Source organism: Plectropomus leopardus, chromosome 21 (genome assembly GCF_026936395.1).
Source record: "Plectropomus leopardus strain MGB_pleo_1.0 chromosome 21, ASM2693639v1, whole genome shotgun sequence".
Taxonomy (NCBI): domain Eukaryota; kingdom Metazoa; phylum Chordata; class Actinopteri; order Perciformes; family Serranidae; genus Plectropomus; species Plectropomus leopardus.
Window position 1 is genome coordinate 13,387,255 of NC_142196.1, and position 25,238 is coordinate 13,412,492.

Below are 25,238 nucleotides of genomic sequence, written 5' to 3' on the forward strand. Positions count from 1 at the left end.
TGTGCAAATCTGTAATGGAAACGCGTCTAACATGACTGAGCTCATTCCTTACAGAAATGACTAATCAGGTTCCAGTAATAGTCGACCAAAACGACAAAGGTCGACTAATCCACTCTGCAACTTTGCCACCGGAAAAATTGGAAATTAGTGGTTATCAGCTACAGCACTGACAGTCTAAGTGATAACAATGGCGAAAAATATATTTTGAAAAGTCTTGGCTTAGAGATCCACCCTCTCTATCCTCGCAGCAGTTATCCCCCACCCCCCTCCCTGTCTCGGGGTTGGTGTGGTCCAGGAAGCGCGCCTCTCGTGCGCTCTCCTCCTCTGCTCTCCTCTCTGGCTCCGGTGAATCAGCTGACGAATGGTATCTCCCTCCTCTGGCGGATGGATCGCGCCGCTGAAGCCGGGCAGCCTGAGCGCTGACACAGGAGCAGGTTGCCCACCGCCCGCTCTCCTCTCCCGCTGCTGGATGTCTCACCGACCGACCCTTAAGTAAAAACACTTCGCCACCCAGCAAAAAGAGGTTACTTTGTTTCATTTTTTTCATCCCGGGCAGGAAGCGACCCGCTTCCCCTCACCATGGCTTCCAACTTCAACGACATAGTCAAACAAGGATACGTGAGGATACGGAGTAAGAAACTGGGGGTGAGTACTGTTGCACTTGCTGTCTGGCGCTGTAGAGGAAAAGGAGGAGGAGATGATGGTGGAGGAGGAAGAGGAGTTCCAGTTGTTTGCGGGTTTTAAGCATCAGGGGCGGCTGGATTAAGAAAGAGGCTTTAATTGCTCCATAGGCAGCCGTCCTGCTGTGAGCTCTTCAAGAGGAAAAACAGATTAGAGCAGCACGAGCAGCAGCGGCCAAGTTTCTCTCAGTGCAATTGTGCAAAAACATACTTCTGCACATACTGAGATGTTGGCAAAGTCTGGGTGATTGACAGCTGGTGTCATATGGATGTTTCTGTGGATCGTATTTCCCCTTTTTGTTCTCAGTTTCTAGCCTGCAAGTTTATTTTCACTGAGAAAGTTAGGCTTGTATTTGCAAACATTTTAAACGGATTTTTTAGCCAGAACTGTAGGAGAGAAATAGGGAAATTCTATGTAATAAAAAGCTAACTGATATATTTAGTATAAGTCTGATGACATACATTAACCCTTTAAGACCTGGTTAAATTGGCTTGTTTTATTTCAAAAAAGTGGGAAAAAAGGCTATGAACAAAAAATGATCCAGAGAGTACAAGAAAATAACCTGAAAACTGGCGTAAAATAATTACCTGCCCCCTCCAAAAAAAAAAAAGAATGAGAAAGTTATTCCCCCACCCCAAAAAAAACTTAATTACTTATTAAAAATTAAAATGACTCTGTAAAATAATTTGAAACATATATAATTGTGCTTATTACACATATATAGTTCTCTGGGCATTTTTTTAATCTACTAATTTCCTGCAATTTGGGGGACATTTCTTGCCAAGTTGCTCATTCCCCATTACCCTTTTCTTCTGAATGACATCAAATGAATTTGCTCAGGGTTCAGAGGTTAAAATACTTGTGTATGGTTTCTGAATGCAGCACAAAAAAATCTGATATCGGTCCAGGTTTCAAAGGGTTAAACCCACCATTAAGTTCAATAAGGTCACTTAAAATTGAGCACCACAGTCTTTCTATCACTTTGCATGATACTAATTAACACCTTGTTTTATAGATTCTAGAATTTACGACATAATAGGAATACTGGGAATGCCATTGATCACTATACACATTGTGATCTGCCCATCACTGTGCTTTAACTCTCTGTCTGTCCTGATGAATTAATCCCAGCGATGAAAAGTCTCATTGAAATCCAGCTGATTCGGTGTGATGGCAGCCCTTCAATATGACTCGATAATGGATTTCCATTGAGGTACAGCGAGGAGAAAAATGGCTCGACCGCCTAAATTGAAATGAATGATATATATTCAATGATGAGCGCCTTATTGTCTGACTCATAAAGCCATCTGCTTTTGTTCATGCTTCCAGCTCATTACGCCAACAGAGCGGGCGCACTCCCTCTCCTCTGATGAAGTGTGATGATGGAGGCTAATGATGTCTGCCTCCTCACATCATCACCTGGCTTCATCAACACTATTCTACTATTGTTTGCCGCCACTGAGGTTATCTTTGATTGCTCTTCGAGAGCAATTGTTGTCGAGTAGGAGAAACCCTTGCTGCCCCTTGAGGACTTGCACAACACAAGCTTAATATAACAAATGGAAGCATAGGACATTTGTTGTTGTTAACATGCAAATTAGCTTGCTCACATACAGTTGGCTCAGTTTATTTACTTCTTGCATATGCCATTAGCTAGATTCAGAAAATGAGTGTGTGTGTGTGTGTATGTGACTTTGCAAAGCGAGTGAGGACGCACGCTGCGTTGGCTGTGTGCTCGAGGTATGGATGCCATATCTCTGCCAGCTCCACATCTCATCCTGCTGTTTGTGGAGAAAAACAGTTTGTGTCCTGATCGCCCACTCCCTCAGTGCTCCACCGCTTGCTGCTGTTTCATCATAGAAAAGCCATGCTGCGATGGCCTCAAAGGACCCCGGTGTGGGTAGACAGAAAGTATTTATCTGTCCACACAAGGGTTAGTTATTCCAGGCCAATTCTCATTCTGGATCAGTTTGGAAAAAAAAAACAATGAAATGGAGCAGGAATAAGATGCGTGCCTGAATCAACAGGCAGTGGTGGAGCACATCTCTGTGATTATTTCTCTTTTTTTTCTGTGGGTAAAAAAAAAAACCTCATCAGTTCTAAATGGCTTAATTTCAAGTGTTTTGTGTTGTGTTTTGAGGGAGATGAAAATCCAAACATGTGACACTTGTGCAGGGCGGAGGGGATGATATTTGGAGCAGTGAGTGTTATTTTGTCGCTATTTTGCAGCCTGATCTCAGACATCATATTTTATTTTATTCTATCTTTGTCTCATTTTTCGACTCAACAGCTCAATAATGTTTATGGCCGTGAAGAGACACTTGATATGCTGCACAGAAAGTCAGATCAGAAGATGCTGGATGCATACAGACCCAGATTTAGATTTAGAATCATGAACAAACAAATGCAAAGACATCTTTGCTTCTTAGGATTCCTCATCACTAAAACAGCCAAATGTGCAACATACTACGGAGCTCCATACAATGGTCCGTTATGTTGCCATACTTTGAAATGTTTTAATACTTTGCGGAATCACACCAAATGATACCAAAACAATAACTTATTCAACAGCTTTCTTTAACATGTGCATTTTTTATGTCTGTAAATTTCTATTTCTACTTAGACAAAAACAACAAATAGGACCTCAACTAATGATTATTTGCAGTATCTATTAATCTATTACTTGTTTAAAGTCATTAATTAAATGTTCACTCTATAGAAAAAAGAGTTCCTTAAAATCAGATAACATCTTCAGATTGTTTATTTTTCCCAAGTAAACAATCCAAACCCTCAAAATGATAAAAAAGTAACCCCCAAATAATACAATTTGTTCTTATTTAAGGCAAATCTTGCCATTTCGCTAGACGGAACCATTTCATTTTAGCTATTTTTGTTTGCCAAATTGTTGCCAATTAATCAAATCTATCTAGCGACTGACTTACTGATTAATCTGTTCAGCTCTGAAACCAAGGTTCTTGAATGTTTGAAATGTATGAACATGTTACCTTAATCAAAACCATCTAAAAATGGCAGAACTGTTCAGATTCAAATACGAAACTATCCCCTTAAAGGATGAGTAAACATGATTACAAATCTTACCAAATATTTGATGCCAGTTGAGCTGCAGCTGAAGATTATTTTCATCACTAATTAATCTGCTGATAATGTTTCTGCTTTTCATGATTAATTAGTTCTTTGTTTTCTTTATAGAATGTCTAAATATAGTGAAAACCCACTGTTTCTCACTGTCACGATTTCCAAAAGCCCAAGGTGACATCTTCAAATCACTTGTCTCGTCTGTCAACGTTCTAAAGTCAGAGATGTTCAGTTTACAATCGAAGACGACTAAGTTTAGATGACAGCTTTCAGTGTTTTTGACAAGTGTATATCACTTGTTTTATCACAGTATAATATTCTATTGATTCTTGGCACAACATTACAACATTTGCTGATATCACAAAATCTGTCACAATAACATTTTGATCAAATCCAGGGAGATGTGAGAAGATATCATATGCCCATTTGACATAATTAGTTACTGAAGAAGTGGCCACACCCTCTTTGGTCCATAAAAGATAAAAATAACACATGAAATATAATAAATAACTGTAAGTAAAGTGCAGCAAAGTTTACTTTAAATTGACACCAACTCTCACGAGAAACTGCTTAACAACAGACAACAAAACATTCAACAAAAGTAAAAATGAAAACTGTCAAGGTTCATAGTCCAAACAATGTTTTTCTGCTAGTCACCCATTAGTAGTTTAAGCACTTTCACATTGCCTAAATTAGCCTAGTGGCTAGCAGAATTTTTCTCTACTCTTAGCTTAATAGATAATGTATTATTTATTCCTTTTCTTACTTATATCTGGTCTAAGTCACTGGAGAGTTTATTTTATTTTAGTTTATTTTATTTATTTCTTTAGTGTCAGCAACAAGTGAGCAGTGTGAGATGAGCAACCAAGTTGGTCATGTTACCTGAGTATTTAATCTCGTAACATAATTTTTTGCATTGGGCATGTGCGTTGTCTGTTAACTGGTCTTTTTTCTCAAATTCGAAAGGATTACTGATTTATTCCTGATTGGGGAGTAAATATCCTTGTCATCTTTTTCGTGGCTGTTTGTCATTATCTTTCTGAAGCTGTTAGACGGTAATGCAGATGTGCTATAGAAATTTTTAAATAAAGATATATCTTAAAGATATGGATCACTAAATAAATTCATGGATTAATTTAGTTTTTACCCTACCAAAAAAGTACTACGGTTCGATACCCAGACCTGACAGTCCAACTGGATGTTCATTCTCAGAATTTTTGGCCAGAAAGGTCCTTGGTGTTTTCTCCCCTCATGTGCTGGTTTTTTAATTTTTTTTTTTTTTTTGCTTTAAAGGTCTTTCAAATATCACATATCAAGACTTTGCATCACAGTTGACCTTCTAATGCTCCCACCTAGGTCTCTATTGTAATGCTGTGCCATTTAAAATGTATTATACATTATTTTTTGTTAGAAAGTAGTACAGTTGAATGGTTCTCTTTATGCGATATTAAAGTGGCCACACCAGCACCAACAGCTGAACTCATCAGCATCTGTCAATATGATTGGCTCATTTCCAAACCCCATCATGTGTGAAGGTTGAGGCCACGAGGTCAGATCTGTGTTCTGCCAAGTGATCAAAATTACCAACAGGGGCACTTTCTCTTCTGTTTTCTCTCTTTTTTTCCATGGGAAATTTGTTTTTCTTTTTCCACCGACATGAATGGCAACGATTTCCTACATTAGCCAACTTCTTTGTCTCTTTGTTGGCTGAAGAGACAACGGTGCAGTGTTCTTGAATGCACAAGTAGTCTCTCTTCGCTTTCCTCACATTCCCCTCCTCTTCCTCACCTCTCCACCCATTCTCTCACCTCACGTCTCACCTGTACTCCCCACACTTCACAGTGTCTCTCTCATCTCCTCCCCCCCATTTTATCTCCCTTCCTCTTTTCTTCCCCTTTATCTGGCTATCTCCCTCACCTCATCCCCCTTTTCTCTCTCACTATTCTCTCCTTCACTGGTTTGCAGACAGGCTGAGAGACTGAGCACAAAAGCATCCTATTCATCACCCCACACTGCACCCTCCATAACCCCAACAGGCTATTCCCCCTGACACAGTGGAAAGGCACGCACGCACACATCCACACAAAATTGGCTCGGTTCAACACTGAAGAATTGGCACACACATGCACCCGACAAACAAGTAAACAATCTGCTGCCAGAGAACAGTGTGTGGATTCTCAATTAATTTTAATCCTGTGGCTTTGTACCATACAGTATTTTTTTTTCACGACATAAAGACAAACTAAATGCTGACAAGCGCCAAAAACGAGTGTCTCTGCGCTGAGACAAACATAATATCTGGCAGTAGTGATACTGCCGTCACCATGCAGCTCCTTCTCTCTCCCTCTCAGCGATGCTATCAGTGGGACGGACTCCTCTTGACGAGCTGAATAACATGACCTTTGAGTAATTCAGTCTCAGACCAGGTACATGTTTCCCAGGTTAAGCATCACTGTGGTAAATAGAAAAGGTCAGCTGTTGAATATTTTCCCCTCGTCTGTTCAACTTTTCTTTAAGCCTTTACAAAAAAACTAAAAAAAACCCTGTCAATTTCAGTTTGCTTCGGGTGGGTTTGTCTGCCATTCACTTGCTCCATTCACAAACATGTTTTGACACTTCAAAGGAGCTGTAGATCAGATGTCAGCCCAGAGGTAAAATATCTAATATTTTAAGAGTGTGTAGAGCACTTCACATAGACTTCACACATAGATTATCCTTGTTGAAATTTCATTTCCCACCACAGTAACACCACAGTATTTTCACCAAAACATACAGTACCTGCAATCATTTCAGCATCAACTTATTTTACTTGCAAACAAATGTGCGGTAAGGATCTGGGCTGAAGATTGTGATTTTCCTTTTATGTACATATTAGCAAATTACTCATATGTAAAGGAGTTGCACCTTAATTTACAGAGAATCTGTGCAGTTATAGCAGCTTTTAGGTTTTTTTGCCTGCAGTTTTACTATTTTGGTTCATTGTCACCTCTCACTCAGAGAGACACAGCAGGCAGCTTTTTTTGTCTGACAAAAAAAGCTCTGAAAACCTGCTGTGTGCTCCCTATCCAGCACCAAATATCAGACAGACAAAGTTAGCATTTAGCTTGTGATGAAAGTGGAGGATATATCAGCTTAAGAGCCTGATATTTCTCTCAGTGGAGGGTGGAGACCAAACTTAGAGCTAAAATTGGAAAGCAGACAGGTAACTGCAGAGTTGGGGGACAATTCTCACGGGTACATAAAAACATTTGACCTCTGTCACACAAAACACAGTCATTTGATCAACTGTTGTAAAAAATATTGTTAGCTTTAAAAAATGTAATGACAGTCTTATTTTCCATCTCACATTGCACTGTCTCTGATTTTGTTTTGGTGCCCAATAGAAGCCCAAATCCCCAAATTCCCCATCCAGCCCACTGTTGATATTTTGAAACCTGACTGTGGACTGTGTTGATTTTTTTTTTTTTTTAAAACATCAACAGTGAGCTGGAATACTTTTTTGAGATCCTGAGGTGCTGTTAGGCATCTTAAAATGAACTTGGAGAGTGTGCTTGACTTCACTTTTTGTGAAACTCTTGCCTTATTTCCTTTCAGCTCAAGCCCAAATAAGATTAAAACCAACAAACTAACTTAGATCTTAAAAATATGCATATAATGGACATAATAGACTGCACATGTAATTTTTAATACCAACAACAAAATTGCAAAGGATAAAGTTGCACTCTGCTGCCATCAAAGTGCAGTTATGAGTGTGCCTTGGTCAAAACCAGAAATGTCAAAGCAGAAAACACATTAAAAATGCATTATGTCTGGTCCAGAATGAGGAGGAGTGAAAATACAATCAGCCAAAAGTGTGGATGTAAACAAATAATCAGTAAACCAATAATCTGGGCTGCAGATGGAGAGTTTAAGTTATTCATCATCCAAACATAAGGTATCATTTGCAAAAAGATGGGTTACTCTGCTGTTTATAGATTTGGAGAAGTGATTTGGGGTCTTAAAATTACTTTTTTTTTTTTTTAAAGATAACCATTTCACAATATTGGGTATGTATACTCTTCATTTTGGGACAAATAAGCTGCTGTTATTTAGAGACTTAAAAAACAAACAACTACTTTAGCAGCTCAGTACATATTGGAACCTTGCCACCTTTAGTCTTGAAAGAAGGTTTGAGGGAAGTTTGATATGTGACAATTTAGAGCACTTTTGTTAAAGTGGCTCATGGCTCAGTACAGCAGAAACTGACTGTAGGAAATGCTTGTAATATGTTGTGACTGTTTGAGCACATCAAATTATTAACATGGTGTCAATATTCCTACCAGATATACTGGCCAGTGGTTTGCATTAAATATGTTATGTTTACTGATGAGATAAATATTAAAGTCAGGCATCTTTCCATCTTTTGGGGAAGAAATGAAGCATGTAAATACTAGTCCTTTCTTTCTTTTTTAAAACAAGCATGAGAAACAGGTTCCAGCCTCCCAAATATTACATTCTGCATTTCCACAAAGTACACAAAGTAAATCTGTCTGGGCTTTGCAGTGTTGGTCCAACACATAGATTGTGAAGTCAGGTGAAGTGATAATTAAAATACTCTTTTTTAAAGGGTTGTTGTACTCTACTTGGCACTGTGCTCCTGAGAACACTCAAAACTTCGAAAATGTTTTCATGCTCCTGCCTTGATCTATGCCGTGCTACAATTTACAGAGCGCTGCTAAGACTTGATGGCTTGGTTTTAGTCCTGCACATGCAGTGTGAATCTAGTGACCTTTTATACACAGGAGTGTGCCTTTGTCCAATCAATTCAATTTGACACAGGTGGACTCAAATCAAGCTCTAGACACATCTCAAGGGTAATTAAAGCAAACAGGATGCACCTGACCACAACTTTGAGTGCCCCAGCAAAGGGACTGAATACTTGGAATATAGGGTGCAAGAAAATTGGAAAAAAGTAAAAAAAAATATACCTTAATAGTAAATTATCTTCAGAAGGTGATATATATAATTTCTGAATTATAAAAATTAAAAAATATACAGTTTTCTTGATTTTTTCAAAATCATGAAAAGAACCTCTTTAAGCAACTTAATAAGAAATGACCAAAAATAAGCAAGAATTTGGCAAAAAGTTAAAATTATGTTTTTAGTTAAAAAAAAGTAAATTACCATATATATATATATATATATATATATATATATATATATATATATATATATATATATATATATATATATATATATATATATATATATATATATATATATAATATTGTGGGAAATTTCATGCCTTTTGCCTGTTGCATTTTCCCATGTTTATTAAAAGAAATCAGTTTAAATGCATGTGAAAGGTGTCTGAAGCACTAGAAAATTGATGTTTATTCAGGTTTTAAAGAGCTAACATTCCAGTTGCAATAACATTAGCCATAGTCACCTAAAAATACTCAGCAGAACAGCTGAGCTGTTCATTACACTTTTCAAGTGATTTGCCATGCTTGTTGTAGAATTATGCCTGTTTTCACTTGATTTTTTTTTTTGGGGGGGGGGGTCATCTTATTAAATTTTGATACTATTCCAGATGTGTGATATTTGCGACATCTTACTAGCTTATCTGTAAGTCTGTCAAATGTGTGTAGACTTTATATAAAGAGGAATGACATGACTACTCTCCAGAAGCGAAACCTAAACATTGTAATTGCCCCCTGGTGGCTGGCTGCAGTAAAGATCATAAACCCTGCCCTGTCCATGTTAGCGGATGGGACATGGGCCAAACTAAAAAATGAAGTACACATCAAATCAGTTTTTCTCAAACATGGTTTCAATCATTTTAGGTCATTCCTATCAAATTAGTGAATGTGAACTGTTTGTTTTTTGATAAGTTGGGTTTAATTAGTTGTTTGATGCTATAAAAAGGGATCTTGACAACATGATTGACAGCTGTGTGTGCCAATTGGTGTGCTTGCAATTAATGGTACTGCTCGCTATTGCTCACATGGGTGTGTAGGCTGGAACTCGATGCTGCACAGGCCGCTAATGCGTAGACCCTGGCTCCAAATATTATCGCCACGAGATTGTGACCGCAGTATTAGGGATATTTTGACTTAATTTTATACACATTTTCCACCTTTACATACAGGCCATGGCCAGACAAAAGAGCTATTTAGAAAATTGTAATATATAAAGAGATAATAAATATTTAAAATGTTGGGTCTTGGAGACCTTTAAGACCTGAGTCGGATGCAAAGCTTGCAGTTTACTCTGATAAAGACATTAATGGTGCAAATGAAGCATTTTCTAGCCATTAAATATGCGGACAAAAACAAGAGTTATTGCTCTTAAAGTACTTATTTGGACCCAACGGTGCTCTCCTCCCAACAGATAAAACAGTTATTAACTGTTGTCCCCACCTTTTGTCTCACTCAGCTGTTTTTGTCTCACAAGTGGGCATTTGTGTTCAGTGACCAGTGGTATTTACATGGATGGCGAGCATTGTAATAGTGTGTGGGTATGTTCCCCCTTGTTGGCGCATAAGCACCCACCAAAGCGGACGCAAAGAAGTGGAGAACAATGTGTCTATTGTCCGAGATGGCACAGCCATTTAAGATAGGATCTTGCCACTTCCATGCACTCACTATTAACAATGACAGGCCGTCCAGAATGGTGGATGTCAGAAGATTTTTACCCCAGGAACTGTACTTGTCAGTGGAGCGTAGCAAAGACACAGTCGGTTAGACTTGTAGCAATTGAGACTTCCAAACAACATGGATAAATGTGACTGGGCTTGTGCAAAGACATCAGATTATATCAATTAGCAAATCATTAGATTCTTGCATCCAGTGGCCACAATTAGACGTGTTCTGCTCTCCATCTTTCTGATTGCCAAACTGAAGCTGTAGCAGATACGAGTACTTTTAATAATGCTTTTGTTTATGATTTTTTTCTGCCTTGTGGGTGCAATGTAGCCTACTTCCAACTCTTCTTGTGATAGATGTCTTTCGGCTCGGTGCATTAATTCACAGATATGCAGGGCTATACATCGTGTGGTCATTTCCTTTGGTTTTCATCAGCTTCCTCCATCAGACAAAGACCTGAAGACAAATTACCAGCTCTTATTGGCCCTGATGAATTGCATCTCTAGCAGGATATGGGAACAACAGCCCAACAGTCGTTATTCACGGTGAAAAATGTGCCTCTATTATAAAGTCGCTTTCATAAATAAATCTCTGCCCGGACCCCACTTGAACATTTCACATCATTGATTCCCGTTGTTCCTAATTATCAAAAAAGCTTTTTGTCGTGAACAGGGACAGATGTTGTTATTAGGAGTTCGTAATGTCTAAAACCCAATTGATTAAGTAATGCAGCATAAAAAGACTGCTTGTCAATAATGACCTATTGTATCAACACTCTCTTTTCTTGTCCTCACTCAGTGTCATGCTCTCAAACACACCAGACAGGACTCTTCTTTCAATTCAAGCAACATTTTCTCTTTCTCTCGCTGTCTCCTCTGTCTAGCCTCTGCTTGAAATCCGTACACAAACACATGTCACACCAAGCTGCCGCTGTCCATAACAGCTTTGTGTTCCCAATGTTTTCTGATGAGCTGCTTTGTAAAGTGCAAAGTTCTCTAATCCCATTGGGGGAGAAGTCACAGCTCAGTAGAAGAGGACTCTCTTCATGGCTATTTAATCTTTCCAATCCCCACAGACCCTACCGCCTAACAACGGGCTAGACACTTGATTCAAAAGAATAAATAAAAGTAACAAGAGCACAAGCATATTACTTAACCACATTTAAATCTTTGTTCCACTTCGCTCCATTTTCTGTCTTTCAGTCGTTCTATTTGTATATTAAGTGTAGAAAACATAATAGAGAATATAATTGTAAGCAGCTTTATCAATATTTATACAGTGAAAATGAATAACAAGGATTTGTATGTGAAAGGGTCGCTAGTGATGATGCCGCAGAATATTTTCACCTGATTGTGTAGGAGGGTTGCAATTGTATGATATTTTCACAGTAAGATAACCGATGGCAGCTGATTTCAGCTAAAATCTCTAAAAAACAGACTATAAACTACCTGCCTCACACCAAAAACATACAAAGTTATGCCTAGGTCACACTACAGAACTCTAGCCCTGATATTTTGCTTGCTGACATTTTCGGGAGCTCCCCGACAGAAGCCCTAGATTAGAGGCAAATCGTCATTGGCTTGGTATTAGCACTGGAGCGCTGTGAACTGTTCAAAGATGTGAGCCAAGAGGTTCACAATGCATTGAGATGTTCCCCAGATATCTGGCATGCTAAATACCTCTCAGGGACTTTGTTGGTGAAGTACAGCCAATGAGAGTGCAAGACACGGGTTGAAACAAGCCGAGCTGTGGTGCTTTCCAAGGTGTGTGTGTTTGAGAAGGTGAGAGATAAAGGACCGTTTAAGTGAAGAAAGAACTGAGCCAGAAGGCAAAATGCTTGATTTACCGGTCCATCTACACCCCGACCCTCACCTATGATCATGAGCTTTGGATGAAATTGTAGATACATGTGGCCGAAATGAGTTTCCTCTGCAGGGTGGCTGGGGTCAGTCTTAGAGATAGGATGAGGTGCTCAGACATCCCGAGGGAGCTTGGAGTAGAACCGTTGCTCCTTTGTGTCGAAAGGGGGAAGTTGAGGTGGTTTGGGCATCTGATCAGGATGCCTCCTGGGCGCTTCCTGTTAGAGGTGTTCGTCCAACTGGTATGAGCCCCTAGGTTAGACACGCTGGAGGGATGATATATCTCATCTGGCCTGGGAACACCTTGGGGTCCCCCAAGAGGAACTTGAAAGTGTTGCCAGGGAGAGGGACGTCTGGAATATTCTCATGCTCAGCCTGTTGCCCCTGCGACCCAGCTACGAATAGGCGGAAGAAAATGGATGGTTCGATGGATGGATGAATGGATGGATGGATGGCATAAAGTGACAGAGAGATGGCAAGAGAAGGTGGACTATTGAATGCAATGTTTTTTTAATTTATTACCCTAAAACCTTACATGGAATTTTGCTTTGCTACTTTTTGACTTTGATAGTTTCGAGTAGTACTGCCCTAAACCCGAGTGTTTGTTTGACACACGTATCACATGACACAGGCTCATCAGGGATCTTGTAGTGTGTGAACCTTTTCACTAGTCAGTCAAGTAGTGTGAAAACCACAACTGCTCCAAAACATCTGATTTTAAGACAGCAAGTTGTGCAGTGTGAACAATAAAGCAATCTTATGACATACTGGAGCATAGTGGAGCATTCAGTCACTAAAGATCCAGGTATTTTTTTAGGGATCTGGTGGGGACCAAAATCAGAGCTAAAAGGAGAGTTAATATAGGACCTAGATTCACCAGGTGTGGCCAGAACATTACTTCAAATAAATGCTCATGTTTCCTTTACTCTGCGCAATGTGTAAATTGGCAAGTGTACGCTAACAAGTTTGCTATATCATCTTAAAATATGAAAATACACATACAGTTTTAAACAAGCATATATAATGCTACAAATTGCAACAATATTTTTTTGTGTGTATTGGCAAAATGTATTGATTTTACACTTATTTTAAGATCAGTGCCTTGTTACTTACGAGAAGGCTGAAACTATTTCTGTTTCCTATTACTATCTGTGATGATATCACTGAGACATTTTCCTCCACCTGATTTCCCGACAATGAGCTGAAGACAGATTGTTGACTCAGAATATTTATTCAAGCTGTTAAATATTACATTTCGGCAATGTGGAAGTCATGGCTAATTTGGATGATTCCAAATCGTCCTGTCAGCATTGTCACAATGTTGGTTAGCCCAGCATGTCTTTCAGTAGTGTCTTACAAGAGAATCTTGGCTCCTTTTTCGAGTTTTGGTTAAGTTTGTATTTTGAAGTTGACTTGTCTTGTGGCTGAAAAATAGCGACAATATTTTAATAACATTCACTCGTGGTTAAATTAATTCCCTTAATAGTGTTGGCTGTGTGATGTTGAAAGGTGAATGTATTTTGCTCCAAATTCAAGTCCATCTGATCCATATATTTCACCTCCCACACAGGGCTGCGGCTTTATGGTTCTCTGTGGTACTGTATTGCTACATTGTGCAGATACACTGGAGACTCACCTATAAAACACCAGGCCTAGAGGAATCTATCATAGCTCCATTAACACTTCTGCTTCATCCTCCTCTCTTCGCCTTCCTCCCCTCATTAATCAACAGACCAGCCCTCGGGACTCTACTCTGCAGCTAAGCTTACTTTCACTTTGTGTATCTGAGTGTGTGTGCATACAGGCTTTGTGTTTATTTGTATTTGCACATGTGTACATGTATGGGTTTTTTTGTGTCAGAAAGGTGAAAATCCACCTGTCAGAGCCATTTTCTTTCTGTACCGTTAAATTCAGGAGTAAAAAACTGAGAAAAATCCATTAGAAGTTCTCTCAGATGTGGTTATAAATAGAGTTTTATTATACAATTTGTGACGTGTGACAGTAGATGTGTTCACCAGGAGAGGTTTGGAAATATTGTTTCTAACACATGAGGTATTCTTGGTAGTGTTTGTAGCAAGTCAGGGCTAGATTTTGGCACAATCTTGCATATCCAGCTTCTTAGTAACGTAATGACATTTGGGCAGATATAAAGGAAGAGAGTGAAGCCTTACATACAGAAACCTGAAACACCTTATTGTTCTCAGGAATAGGGTTGGGTACCACACATTTGAACCAGTACCAGTATCAGTGCTGGCACCTGGGATTCGGTACTGGTGTCCAATAGTACCTTTTGAAGTACTTTACTCTTTCTGGAATAAAAGAAATTCATTTTTCAAACAAACTGAAATCAACGGGGGATTCTGCTCCTCTCCTCTCAACAAACATTATTGATTCTTGGCTATTTCTAAAAGAAAATTTAAAAGAAAATGCACTAGACCCCAAAACTACTGGCGCTGCAATAATAGTTTTAGCAAAATGGGAAGCTAAGGAATCTCCAGTTTCCCAGCTTTGAGCCACTTCATGGTGCTTTGGCCTGCTTTCTGAACCAAGCAGCTCCATGGAGCTCCGTTGCGTCCGCTGCAAAGCACCACAAACTGAGGAAAATGACAGCCAAGTTTCATGGGCGGCATCTCATCTTTGGTGCACTTTGTGGTGCTTATGCCTCCTGTCTGGACCTTGCATTCTCACACAGATGAACTCTTAGGTATTGAAATTTGGCACCTATTGATTTAACTTGAATATTACTTGGTACTGCTGACATAATTCTGCCAGTAACCTTAAAATCAACAACTTCTGTACCCAACCCTACTCTAGAACCTTAAAGCTTTCATTTCGGAAGAATTTCACTTTTGGATTTTTTCTAATGTGAGGCCATTGGGGTTTTTTTTTATTGTATATTGTCTTTGAATGTAAGTTCAAAATAAAAGAAGAAAAAACTGATGAAGTATGGTATGGTTATTTTAAGACTATTTCTTAATTAAATGTAAAGAACAATTATTGTATTGTGATACGTAAGGCTACCGTGATTTAAAATTACGTGTTGTGAAAGAAAACTTTGGCCATATGGCCCACCCCATGTATCAGTTTCTATAGTTTTATGATAAAAGAAAGACGTCCCTCTCAAACTGATTCTAAATTCAAGTGGGTCATTTTATGATCCAGAGAAGTTGTATCAAGTTCGGTCTTTTAAAATGAGTTGTCACACCTGACAATCAGATTTGTAAATACTGTCTCAAAAGGGGACCAGAAGAAGTTATTCTTAGAAAGAAAAAAGTCCCACCTACCTCTTTATATTTGAATCACGATCTATAATGAGTTCTTCTCCTGCTGTTACCTTTCATCAGCCTGCTTGCCAAGCACATTCAGTACAGTCTGCAGCCAAAGATAGCCTCAGCTGCGTGTCTATGCGTGTTAAGCGGCTTGTCTCTGTGTCTGTGTTCTTAATTTACTGAATACATAGGTACACATTACTACTGCCATGCTGAAAATAGTGAAATATTTCACCTGATCTGATTTAAATGCAAGCAAATAGCCTTGTTGAATAATGTAAATTAGCCCCGGCTGTCGAGTAAACAAGGCATTTTTATGTGGCACTAATTGTCAGGCTCTGTATTATTAATGTGTTGTTAAAAAAAAACCTTGACCTTGTGTAAGTGAAAAAAGGCAGGCGGTTCATGTCACCTGTCTATGTGGGAGCTCTGTTTGTTTCTGTTTGTTTGGAGATGAGTTTATGAACTCAACTCTTCCCCCCCACCCTCTCTCTTTCTCAGGGGAGTTCTTTTAATAGTAAGGAGGTGACAGTTTACCTCTCGCTGAGCAGTGGGGTGACAGTTTGGTACCTGCCCACTTCGGCATGAAACACTACATACTGACATTGCATGCAAAGCTGGCTGTTTTTTTTTTTTTAAATTCTACTCTAATGAGCCGAAATGACCTCGAGTGTAGGCCAAGGCAATCTGATCCTCTTTCTATTAAACAGCTTTTAATATTTCCCCAAGAATTATTGTTCAGGGAATGAATTTTGGATAAGGTCTGCCAAGGAAAATGGAGCACACAATAGCAGCCTTGGCAGTGGCACTTTGAACAGATCATTGAAAGGTCATAATGGAGAAAATAATGGCTCTTAAGAGTCATAAAACAATTGAAAACATGAGGTTATTGAAGTGAATTATATAATGGAGAAAAGAGGAGTTAATATGGCAAACTTTTGACCCGTCATGAATTGTAAGTGTGCCGGCAGATAAGAACTTTTTAGCAAAAGGAAGTTTGAAGTTAAGAGCACACACTGAGGTCAATATAACTGGCGTTACCCCACTCACTCACACACCTCCCTCCCTCTACCGCCCCGCTTAATGTTCCCAGTTGTTCAGAAAAATGTCTGTTGGGCGAAGTGATAATTGCATTCCTCAATGATTTCATGCTGAGGCGCACAGTGACGCAGAATCACAGCCCACTTATTCCAAGGGAGTGTGTTCTTTGGGAGGAAATGAGACAAAAACAATATGACCAACTCCATCGGACCCCATTCTTTTGACATAGAAGTGCACTTCCACGTTTCTTCCTCCTTTGCATTTGTGTATTCCCAAGCGTCCTCTTTTGATTCGCAGACCAAATGTGGCTGAGTCAAGTTAGTTCCAGGGAGCACAAATCTCTGCTTTCTGGTTGTGAGGAAATAGTTGCTGTAGACACAGAGCCCTCTGCTTTCCCAGCTAACCGTATCAGAGAAGCAGCCCGAACATCAGCGAGCGAGTACCTCTTTAGAATTAATCCTCAGGGGGGAATGACTGCACCAATGCACGAGGATTACTGCTTTTAGGGCTTCTGATGAAATTCAAATAACAAATGCTCACACAAAGTGTCCTGAAAAACACTCTGGGTTTTATAATATCCTGCTAAACATGCAAGTGTTTCCTGGAACACCTCACAGTGGTCGGTGCCTCATTCGATTTCACAGTCTTTATTGATATGATAATCAAGTGGTCAGCTAATGGTAATTAAGCTAGTCAATTGGTGGAGTTGCATCATGGTGGTGGGAAAGAGCGCCTTTCATCCTCCTTACTTTATATTCTCTTCCCACGGAGGCAAGTCGGTCACTTCTGAGGCTCTGCATTTGGTTTCCATGTAACAGCCCCTCACCTGTTGGCCTAGATGCTAATTTTGCTCATCTGGAAGCCGGCGGCAACGCGAGCACCAACATACTAAAGTGAAAAATAAGGCCTTGCCTACATTACAACTAGACCTAAATGGAGTTTTATGCATGCAGACCGTTCCTCTTCATTTATGGATTTAGCTCAGTTTAACATTCAGCCTGGCTCGAGGATACACAGCGCTGGACAACTCATTTCAGCCTCATAAAGAAAATAACACGGCTCCGTATTGTTGCTCTCTGTCTACGGTGGGCTCAGTGTGCTTGTCGGCGAGGGTATTCTGCCATAGTCAAATCCGTCTTTGTCTGCGTGTTATTGTCTGTGAACGCTTCAGCCTTGTACATGGATTAAATGGAAATTGCTGTGTGTGTGTGTGTGTGTATGTGCAGAGGATTGCTGACTAAAGCTGTAATACATAAAGAGGTTTGGATGAGGGATGGTTTAAAGAGCAGGCAATTGTCATAATGATGACTTAAAGCAAAATTGTCCCACCGTAAAAGTGTTTTACACATGCTCCGCCTCGTATAGCATAGCCAGCACTGCTTGCCAACCTTAGTGTCACTGGAATCAATAGTGGCTAAAATATAGGATGGAATAACTGAAGTAAGCAACATTATAAAACTGTATTGGTATATTATAGGATTATGATTGCAGTGTAATCCTTTTGTCCTAGCTTTTCTCACTTTGACTGTCCATGCCCAACACCCCAGGGTGGATGCTGGTGAAGTCTGAGCTGACACGAGCAATACACCGCCCTGTTTACACCATAAAAAAAACTTCCCCTCCTCTTCGCTCCCTCACACCTGAGAGAGAAACTTCAATATTGACCTACATCTCCTTCAGAATAATTTGGCTGCTATTTTTGTGCTGTGCTTTTTTTTCTTAAAGAGAGCCCCGCTACAGTAGCTGTGATGGCTTGATTCTGCACAGTGTGTGACATTTTAACTACTGTTTTTCTGCTCAAGGCTGCGTTGCTCAGCGTGGGTCAAACATCTCCCTTGTCTCCCTCCACAGTAGTGAGAAACAATAGTAGACGTGCTTCCTCTGCTTTCCACAATATTATTTGCATGACAAATGGAAGCATAACAGACTCCAAGTTATATATGTTATAGGGATGGGATTCACCAGAGGCTCCATGATAAGGTATTAACACAAAACTTAAGTCAAGATACAATGCTGTTGCGATTTTAAATGTTTTGTAATATGCTAAGTATTTTCCTTACATACTGGAATATACTGCAATTTATTTATTATTTTTCAACTGCAAATTATGTGCTCAAATGGGCTTGGGTGGTATCACAGTTTAACAGTATACCAGGGTATTTAGAAACCCCGAAGGTATGTTTTTCAGTACCATCAAATATAGGTGCTCCTCTCTCTATTGACCTCATTGTATGTAGTGCACAGCATGCACCACCAGAGCTCTGTCTCTGGTCGCTACTGGTGGAACAGGCAGCTGAGCTGAAAGACACCGAGTGGAATAGGGATAAGTTACAGGACTGTAACCAGCTGGTGGCCAGCAAGAGAGAGCCCAACGGGAATAATGGAATGTTTTTTACATCTAATATGGTGAATTAACAATTTATTTTAACTAAACCGGATGTTAAAAAAAAAGTTGTATTTCTCATTTTAATAAAGAAAATAGGTGTGAGACTATTACTTTTCCTAACATTTTGAGTTTCCATTGTGTATTTATTAGTCTGAAAGGCTGAACATAAGTTTGCAATGCACACATATCCCATCATATAGCGTATACCGCTGTGAAATTTCAGAAAGGTATGAGATATGAAATATTACAAGCCTTTACCCCAAAGGCAAACTTTGTAAACATCTGTTCTTATCTGTTAGATAAAGTTTCCTGTCTGTTTATATCACTTTCAGTGATTTTTATCATAGCAAAATGTATGCGTCTGTGTATCGATACAATATTACCATGCAAAATATCGCAATACTATGCCAAATTGATTTTTTCGCTCCCCCCTAAAATACCTTAAATTTGGGGAAAGGGGAAAAGGGTTTTTTTATGAACAGTCATCATGATTCGACCATTAATTCAAACATAATTCATCATAAAATCAGTCAGTTGCGTCTTTGGCTCTGGCCCTTTCCGACACTCTACTTTTGCAGCAGCTGCTCTCACCTCTTCCAAACTTTCTCTCTTGTGGCCTCTTATTTCTGTTTCTTTCTTTCATGCTCTCTTTTATTTCCCATTCTTCTTTGCTTTCTTGAAATCTCCTGCTGGCCCCTTTTTATTACTATCAGTTACACGGCCATTTTAATACCGCCAGCCCTTGCAGTCTTTGCCACATTGGGTGGATGTACAGTTTTCCTTTTGGGCAAGGAATCAGCTGGAACCTGTTGTCCTTCATATTTCATGCCATATTGTGACTGGGGATCCAATTTTCAGCTGTGAGTACTCTGTGTGTAATACCACCCAGTCACAACCTTAACAAGGGAAAATAAGGGGTACTAATACTGTAATATTACATTTTGGGACCAGTTTGGCTCATGAATGTTTGATGAGAATGTCCAATCATGCATAGACACAAGAAAGAAATGAGGAATGGGAGAGGAGAAATTTAGAAGAGAGAGGGTGATGACAAGAGGGCAGGAGGAGAGACAGAGACGAATCAGGCTCAGGGAGAAAGTGAGGAGGGGGTGTGTATGTGTGCATGCATGTGCGTGTGTGTGTGTGTGCATGCATGTGTGTGTGTGTTTGGGATGGAGTGGGGGGGCAGTGATTACTTGCTGCTGAGGTAGCACTGCATTACACATGAGGATTTGGAATGGCCCAGATAAAGTAATCTATGATTAACTGGGGCGCGGCTGGCTCGCCACCCTGCCAACAGCTGTAGTCAGGGGCGAATTATAAAATTATGGGATGTCCAAACATTTTAGATGCGGCGGGAAATATATTTCTGTACAGGGAGGAGGGAGGGTGTTATGTATCAAGTCAAAGGTGACAGCAGGCGACTAGGGAAGAGAGCGACAGAGGGAGCAGTGGTGCAATTAAGACGAGCATTTTTAGTCGCCGCATTTGGCGGCGGATTGTTGAAATGGCGGAATGGTCCAGGGAGGATGTGGGGAGAGGGGAGGCTGGGGTCGCGGCTGGCGGAGTGATCGCTGCAATGATTGCTGTAACAACTGTCCGACGGAATAACAAATCAAATTATAAAGATGGACACCACGGCACAGACCTCGCCGCCGTCTGAAATTGATTGCCAGCACCAGGAGCTGATATTGTCGGGCCCGGTCTGTCATAGTCCATCAGGCGTCATTATCACCAGGGGAACACTAAACCTAATGCAGAATGAGGACGACTTCATCCACACTGCTTGCTAGGACTTTAACAGAAAAAACAAACAGAAAGAATCACGCTATATTTGATGGGGTTTTCTTTATGTTTTCTTTGTGGTTACAAGGTTAAATCCTTTGTTCAGAATCCTGTTAAAAAATAGCTCAGTATTCAACATGCTAAGTGCCTGCTAAATCCAGTCTGTTATCACCATGTCTGAGTGTTGCAGGACTACCTTGATTGAAGTGCTCTCATGTCTTGTATTGCCTGTAAGTGCAGTAGCAATCATCTTTAAATCATAGTTTGCAGGACACGTGAATCATGGAGAGGTTACAATCCCTTCCCACATTCGTCCCTTTTTTCCTATCAAATATCTTAGGAATAATGAATGCATGTGCACCTCTGAAGTATTATGATTGTGTTCACTGCCGAGAATCTAACAGGCGGCTATTTTTATTCTGCCATGTGATTAGTCATTTACCTGAAGCAGGCTGTCATTGGAAATCATTTTCGGGTCTTCAGACTGTTCCTCAGTTCATCCAAATGACAAGTGATTTTGCCTGTGGGGGAAATAGGGCCCATATTTTATTGAGAGGCCAGACAGTTCTTTAATAATGGCAGAAGTTTGATAATGCTCTGTGAACTAAATGGACTCTGTGTTTGAGGCCACTTATGGAAAATGACTAAGGCTTCAAAAATGGCTCATTACTGATGTCCACGAGGGTTCTGGCTTCCTAAATTCTCAACCAGACCTCTCAGTCTGGGGTTTTACACACTCTTTCATCTGACAATACCACCTGTCAGGAGCCCAAGTTAAACTTCATGGCATTTATTGTTACGTTAAATGTCACTACACCATTAAGCAAGGTTATTTTATTTGTAGAAAGATTTGCTCTCAGTTTCCTTTTGAACTTTTTGTAAGTGCCCATCCAACAGTCTGCTTCCATCTGTCTGTTTGTGATCATATTTTGGCTCTAATCCTTCTTCCGGTCCCCCCAAACAACAGTCTCAGCGTGGTTGTCGTAGTAGAGCTGGTGTTGATGAACTCGCTGCACCTTGCCAAGTGCCTCCTGAAGTGTTTTCCTTGCCACAGACAGACCTGCCTAAAAGTGAAGGGATTGCCCTTGAAATGTTCTCTCCAGCTCGTTGCTTTTGCTGCTGCCTAGTTTACACTTTGCCTCACTATGTGTGGCGATGTACTCATTGTGGTTTGATACTGTAGAATCATACAGAGATGCATTTCGAGAACTGAAGAAAGAGTATCTTCTGCTTCATATTTTTCAGTGTTCGCAGAATGTGTTCAACCCTGTCGACTTTTCTCATTTTTTTAAGTGCTGCAAGTTGAATACAAAATGGGTTTCTTAAATTTTTTAGCAACAGCCTACACAAAATTAGCCTGGGAACTAGGCATGAGCGGTATCATGGTATTAGCAGTATATCAGTGTATTTAGAAATCCTGATGATGTGATTATAAAAACCATTGAAAAAATACAAACCATCATCCTTCTATCAAATTCATACTAGAGGGACTGTATTAAGGATGTTTGCATGCAGAACGCTTAACGTGCCATTAAGGTTACGCCTGGGTCACACTGCACTTGGATGTTTGCTATTTTTCCCATTCAGATTTCCACATTTGCTTAAGGTCTGTTGAATGGATTTGGTAGTGCTGTAGTGCAAACCCAACTTAAAAGAAATTCCATTGTACATATTTTTTCCACTGAAATGCACATCATAGCTTCAGTTTGGTCACTACACATTCATTTAAGGGTTGATTTCACTTGATGCTGAGAGTTGTCATAATCAAAATCAAATAAATGAATGATCTATTGCAAGGCTTCTCTCAGCAGTGAAAATAAGCAAATAAATGAAAGCAGTTAAACAGCAGTACTAGAAACCATGGAGAGAAATAAAGGATTAATTTCTAGCAGCATAGAAATCTTGCAGAGATCTTGAGCTCTTTAAAGAAAGTTCTCATCAATGGTGTGCTATTCATTCTCTCCTGTATCCTTATAAGTGTTACAGTTTCTGAAACGGATGTCACCACCACTGTTCTTTATGGAAGCTTACGTAGATTATGAGCTTAGCCTCACCTTTTCTAGATACAGTTTTGCACTGGAGCGGAGAGTCCGGTCTTTGTTTCATCTGCCTTATTTATAAATTCTTGGCATGTCTTCATGAGCCTTTTATCAGAAGTGGCTTCCTTCTGGTGACTCACTCATATATTATATTTTTAAACTAATATTAATATATGCTTAGAATGTCCAATCAATGGTACAATAGAATTTGATAATACACAGAAACCTACACGCAATGTATATCGTGGCTGGCAATGTTTCCCATAATCTGCTGTTGAAAAATGTTGATCCTCTTGTCACACTTGGTTGTCGTGTTTGACAGTGCTAATACAATTTGCTGGCACACACATGGGATGTCATGATTTAGGAAAGTATGTTTTCTTCTGAATTATGTCCAATCGCTTGAACAAATCACAAGTTAATCCCAAAGCTTTGACTCTAATCACTACAAAGCAGTTGAATACTTTGGGTTAAATTTATTTACATTTAGTTCATTGTTAAATTGTCATTATTGCTGCAGTAATCTGCATGCAGACATACAGACACACCAACATTTAGGCCATTTTAAACCATGAAGAGAAGGCAAAGGATTTTTATTTGTTGTCCTTGTATTCATTTCTGTTTTTGGTCTGTTTACTTATTAATGAAGAGGACAGAGACACACATGCACACACAGCACATACCACACACCATCGTGGGCAACTTGTGTTGAAAAAATAATTTTCTTTAATAAATCATTCTAAGATTGTGTTAATGAAGTGTTAAATTTTAATGACCCAATCTCGTTTGGATTCCAGTGGCCCCGTGGGTTCATCCCACCTCCCAGAATTTAAATGAATACACAATAAAAATGACTTTTTAAAATCTTCTCTTTGATGTGAGCCCTCTCATTTTTTTGTGATCCTTGTGACCAACTGAATTTTGACATCACTGAAAGCACCATATTAACCATTCCATCATATGAATAATTTTGTCTTCAAGACACTTGCACATCAAGACTTTATTCTAATCATTACTGTGGCGAAGTGCTGAGATGGTGGGAACTGTGTTTGTTTCGAAAAAGGTACTTGCTGAGTGCAGTGTGTGTGTGTGTGTGTGTGTGTGTGTGTGTGTGTGTGTGTGTGTGTGTGTGTGTGTGTGTGTGTGTGTGTGTGTGTGTGCGCAGATGAGACAACTTTCTCTGACTAATTTTTAATGAGCCTCTCACTCATTAATCAGACCTTGAGAATGAGACCTGCCAATCAGGCCTATGGGAAAGTTTTCATATATTTCATATTTAGTCTTTAACAGGATCCCTGCTGAGAGTCAGCTTAATTGACCTTATGCTTGCTGTTATATGTAGAGTTAAATTGGTTATTTCAGAATATGTTATGTTCTCAGATCTCTGTTGGCAAATGATCAAGTAGCTTGAGCCAAAAAAATTGGTTTTGGCACAACTTGATCTGAGTGATGCTTTTGAAACAGTTTTTTTTTATTACCAAAGACTTTGCTGTTGACTGGCTTCTGCTTATCTCCCTAGGAAAAAGGTCATTTTTCATTAGACGATTACTTCTCATAAAACTCAAACTATTCCTCATATAATTCCTCCATAATATTTTCAGGACCAGTAGTTTTTAATCTATAGACATCCCCCTGGTAGGAGACATGCCATCTCTCCCCATACACTGATGATACACTTCTTTATATGGCTGTATCTTCTGAAGACACAGGACCAACCAGTGCGTTTTTTTAGATGCACTTCAGTGCCTTGACATCATAAAACATTTCTAGGTAAACAAGATTCATGGGATAAAATTGAACTTCTCATTGCCAAGGTTTAGAGGTAAATTCTTAGACTAGGAACTAGTCAAATTACATCCTGTGTGTGTGTCTTATCTTAAACACTTTTTCTTGACCTGGATAGAAAATGTTGTGGGTTCAAGGACAAAGGAGAATTCACAAGGACTTAGGAAAAGACAACCACAGCGCTGATAGACTCTGACTGCATTTACAGTAGGCTATGTAAAAACTGGATGACTTAAAGGACATTTGTCCCTCGAACTTCCAAAGGATTTTTTTGTTGTTGCTGTTGTTTTAAGGTTCAATAGACCATATACAGAAGTTTTACTTTCTCAAATGTTATTTTTCCAAAGTAGGCCATTTAAAACAGCTAGGAACCTTCCCAAGAAATAAAGACCATTTGACAGCAAACAAAATATCTAGACTTGTGGGAAACACAGCTTTCAATATAAACGAAAAAATGAAACAGCCAAAGTTCGACACAAAGAGAGAAATTAAAGCTTTTATTTCTAGCAGATGTTACCATTGTTATGCTCTTTAATCAGGTCTACCCATCAAAATAATTACAAATTAAGCAACAAATGAATAACGAACATTATAACTTTGGTTGGAAGTAAATCAAAGATTCAAGGTGCAAAGGACGTGAAAAATGCAATCAAGCACATGGCATTGTCTAT

The 25,238-nt window shown here is 39.5% G+C and overlaps 1 protein-coding gene across 2 annotated transcripts in view; it reads left to right on the plus strand.

Annotated features, from left to right (window-relative positions):
- The first annotated feature begins 274 nt into the window (after positions 1–274).
- Positions 275–25,238, plus strand: part of dok6 (docking protein 6) — a 58,502-nt gene continuing 33,538 nt past the window's right edge. The window contains exon 1 of one of the 2 annotated variants that reach the window (XM_042510626.2): positions 275–645. In XM_042510626.2, coding sequence (XP_042366560.1) covers positions 580–645 — 66 coding nt within the window. In that variant the 5' untranslated portion in view covers positions 275–579. The remainder of the gene's footprint in view (positions 646–25,238) is intronic. The other variant, XM_042510627.2, reaches the window with a different exon arrangement.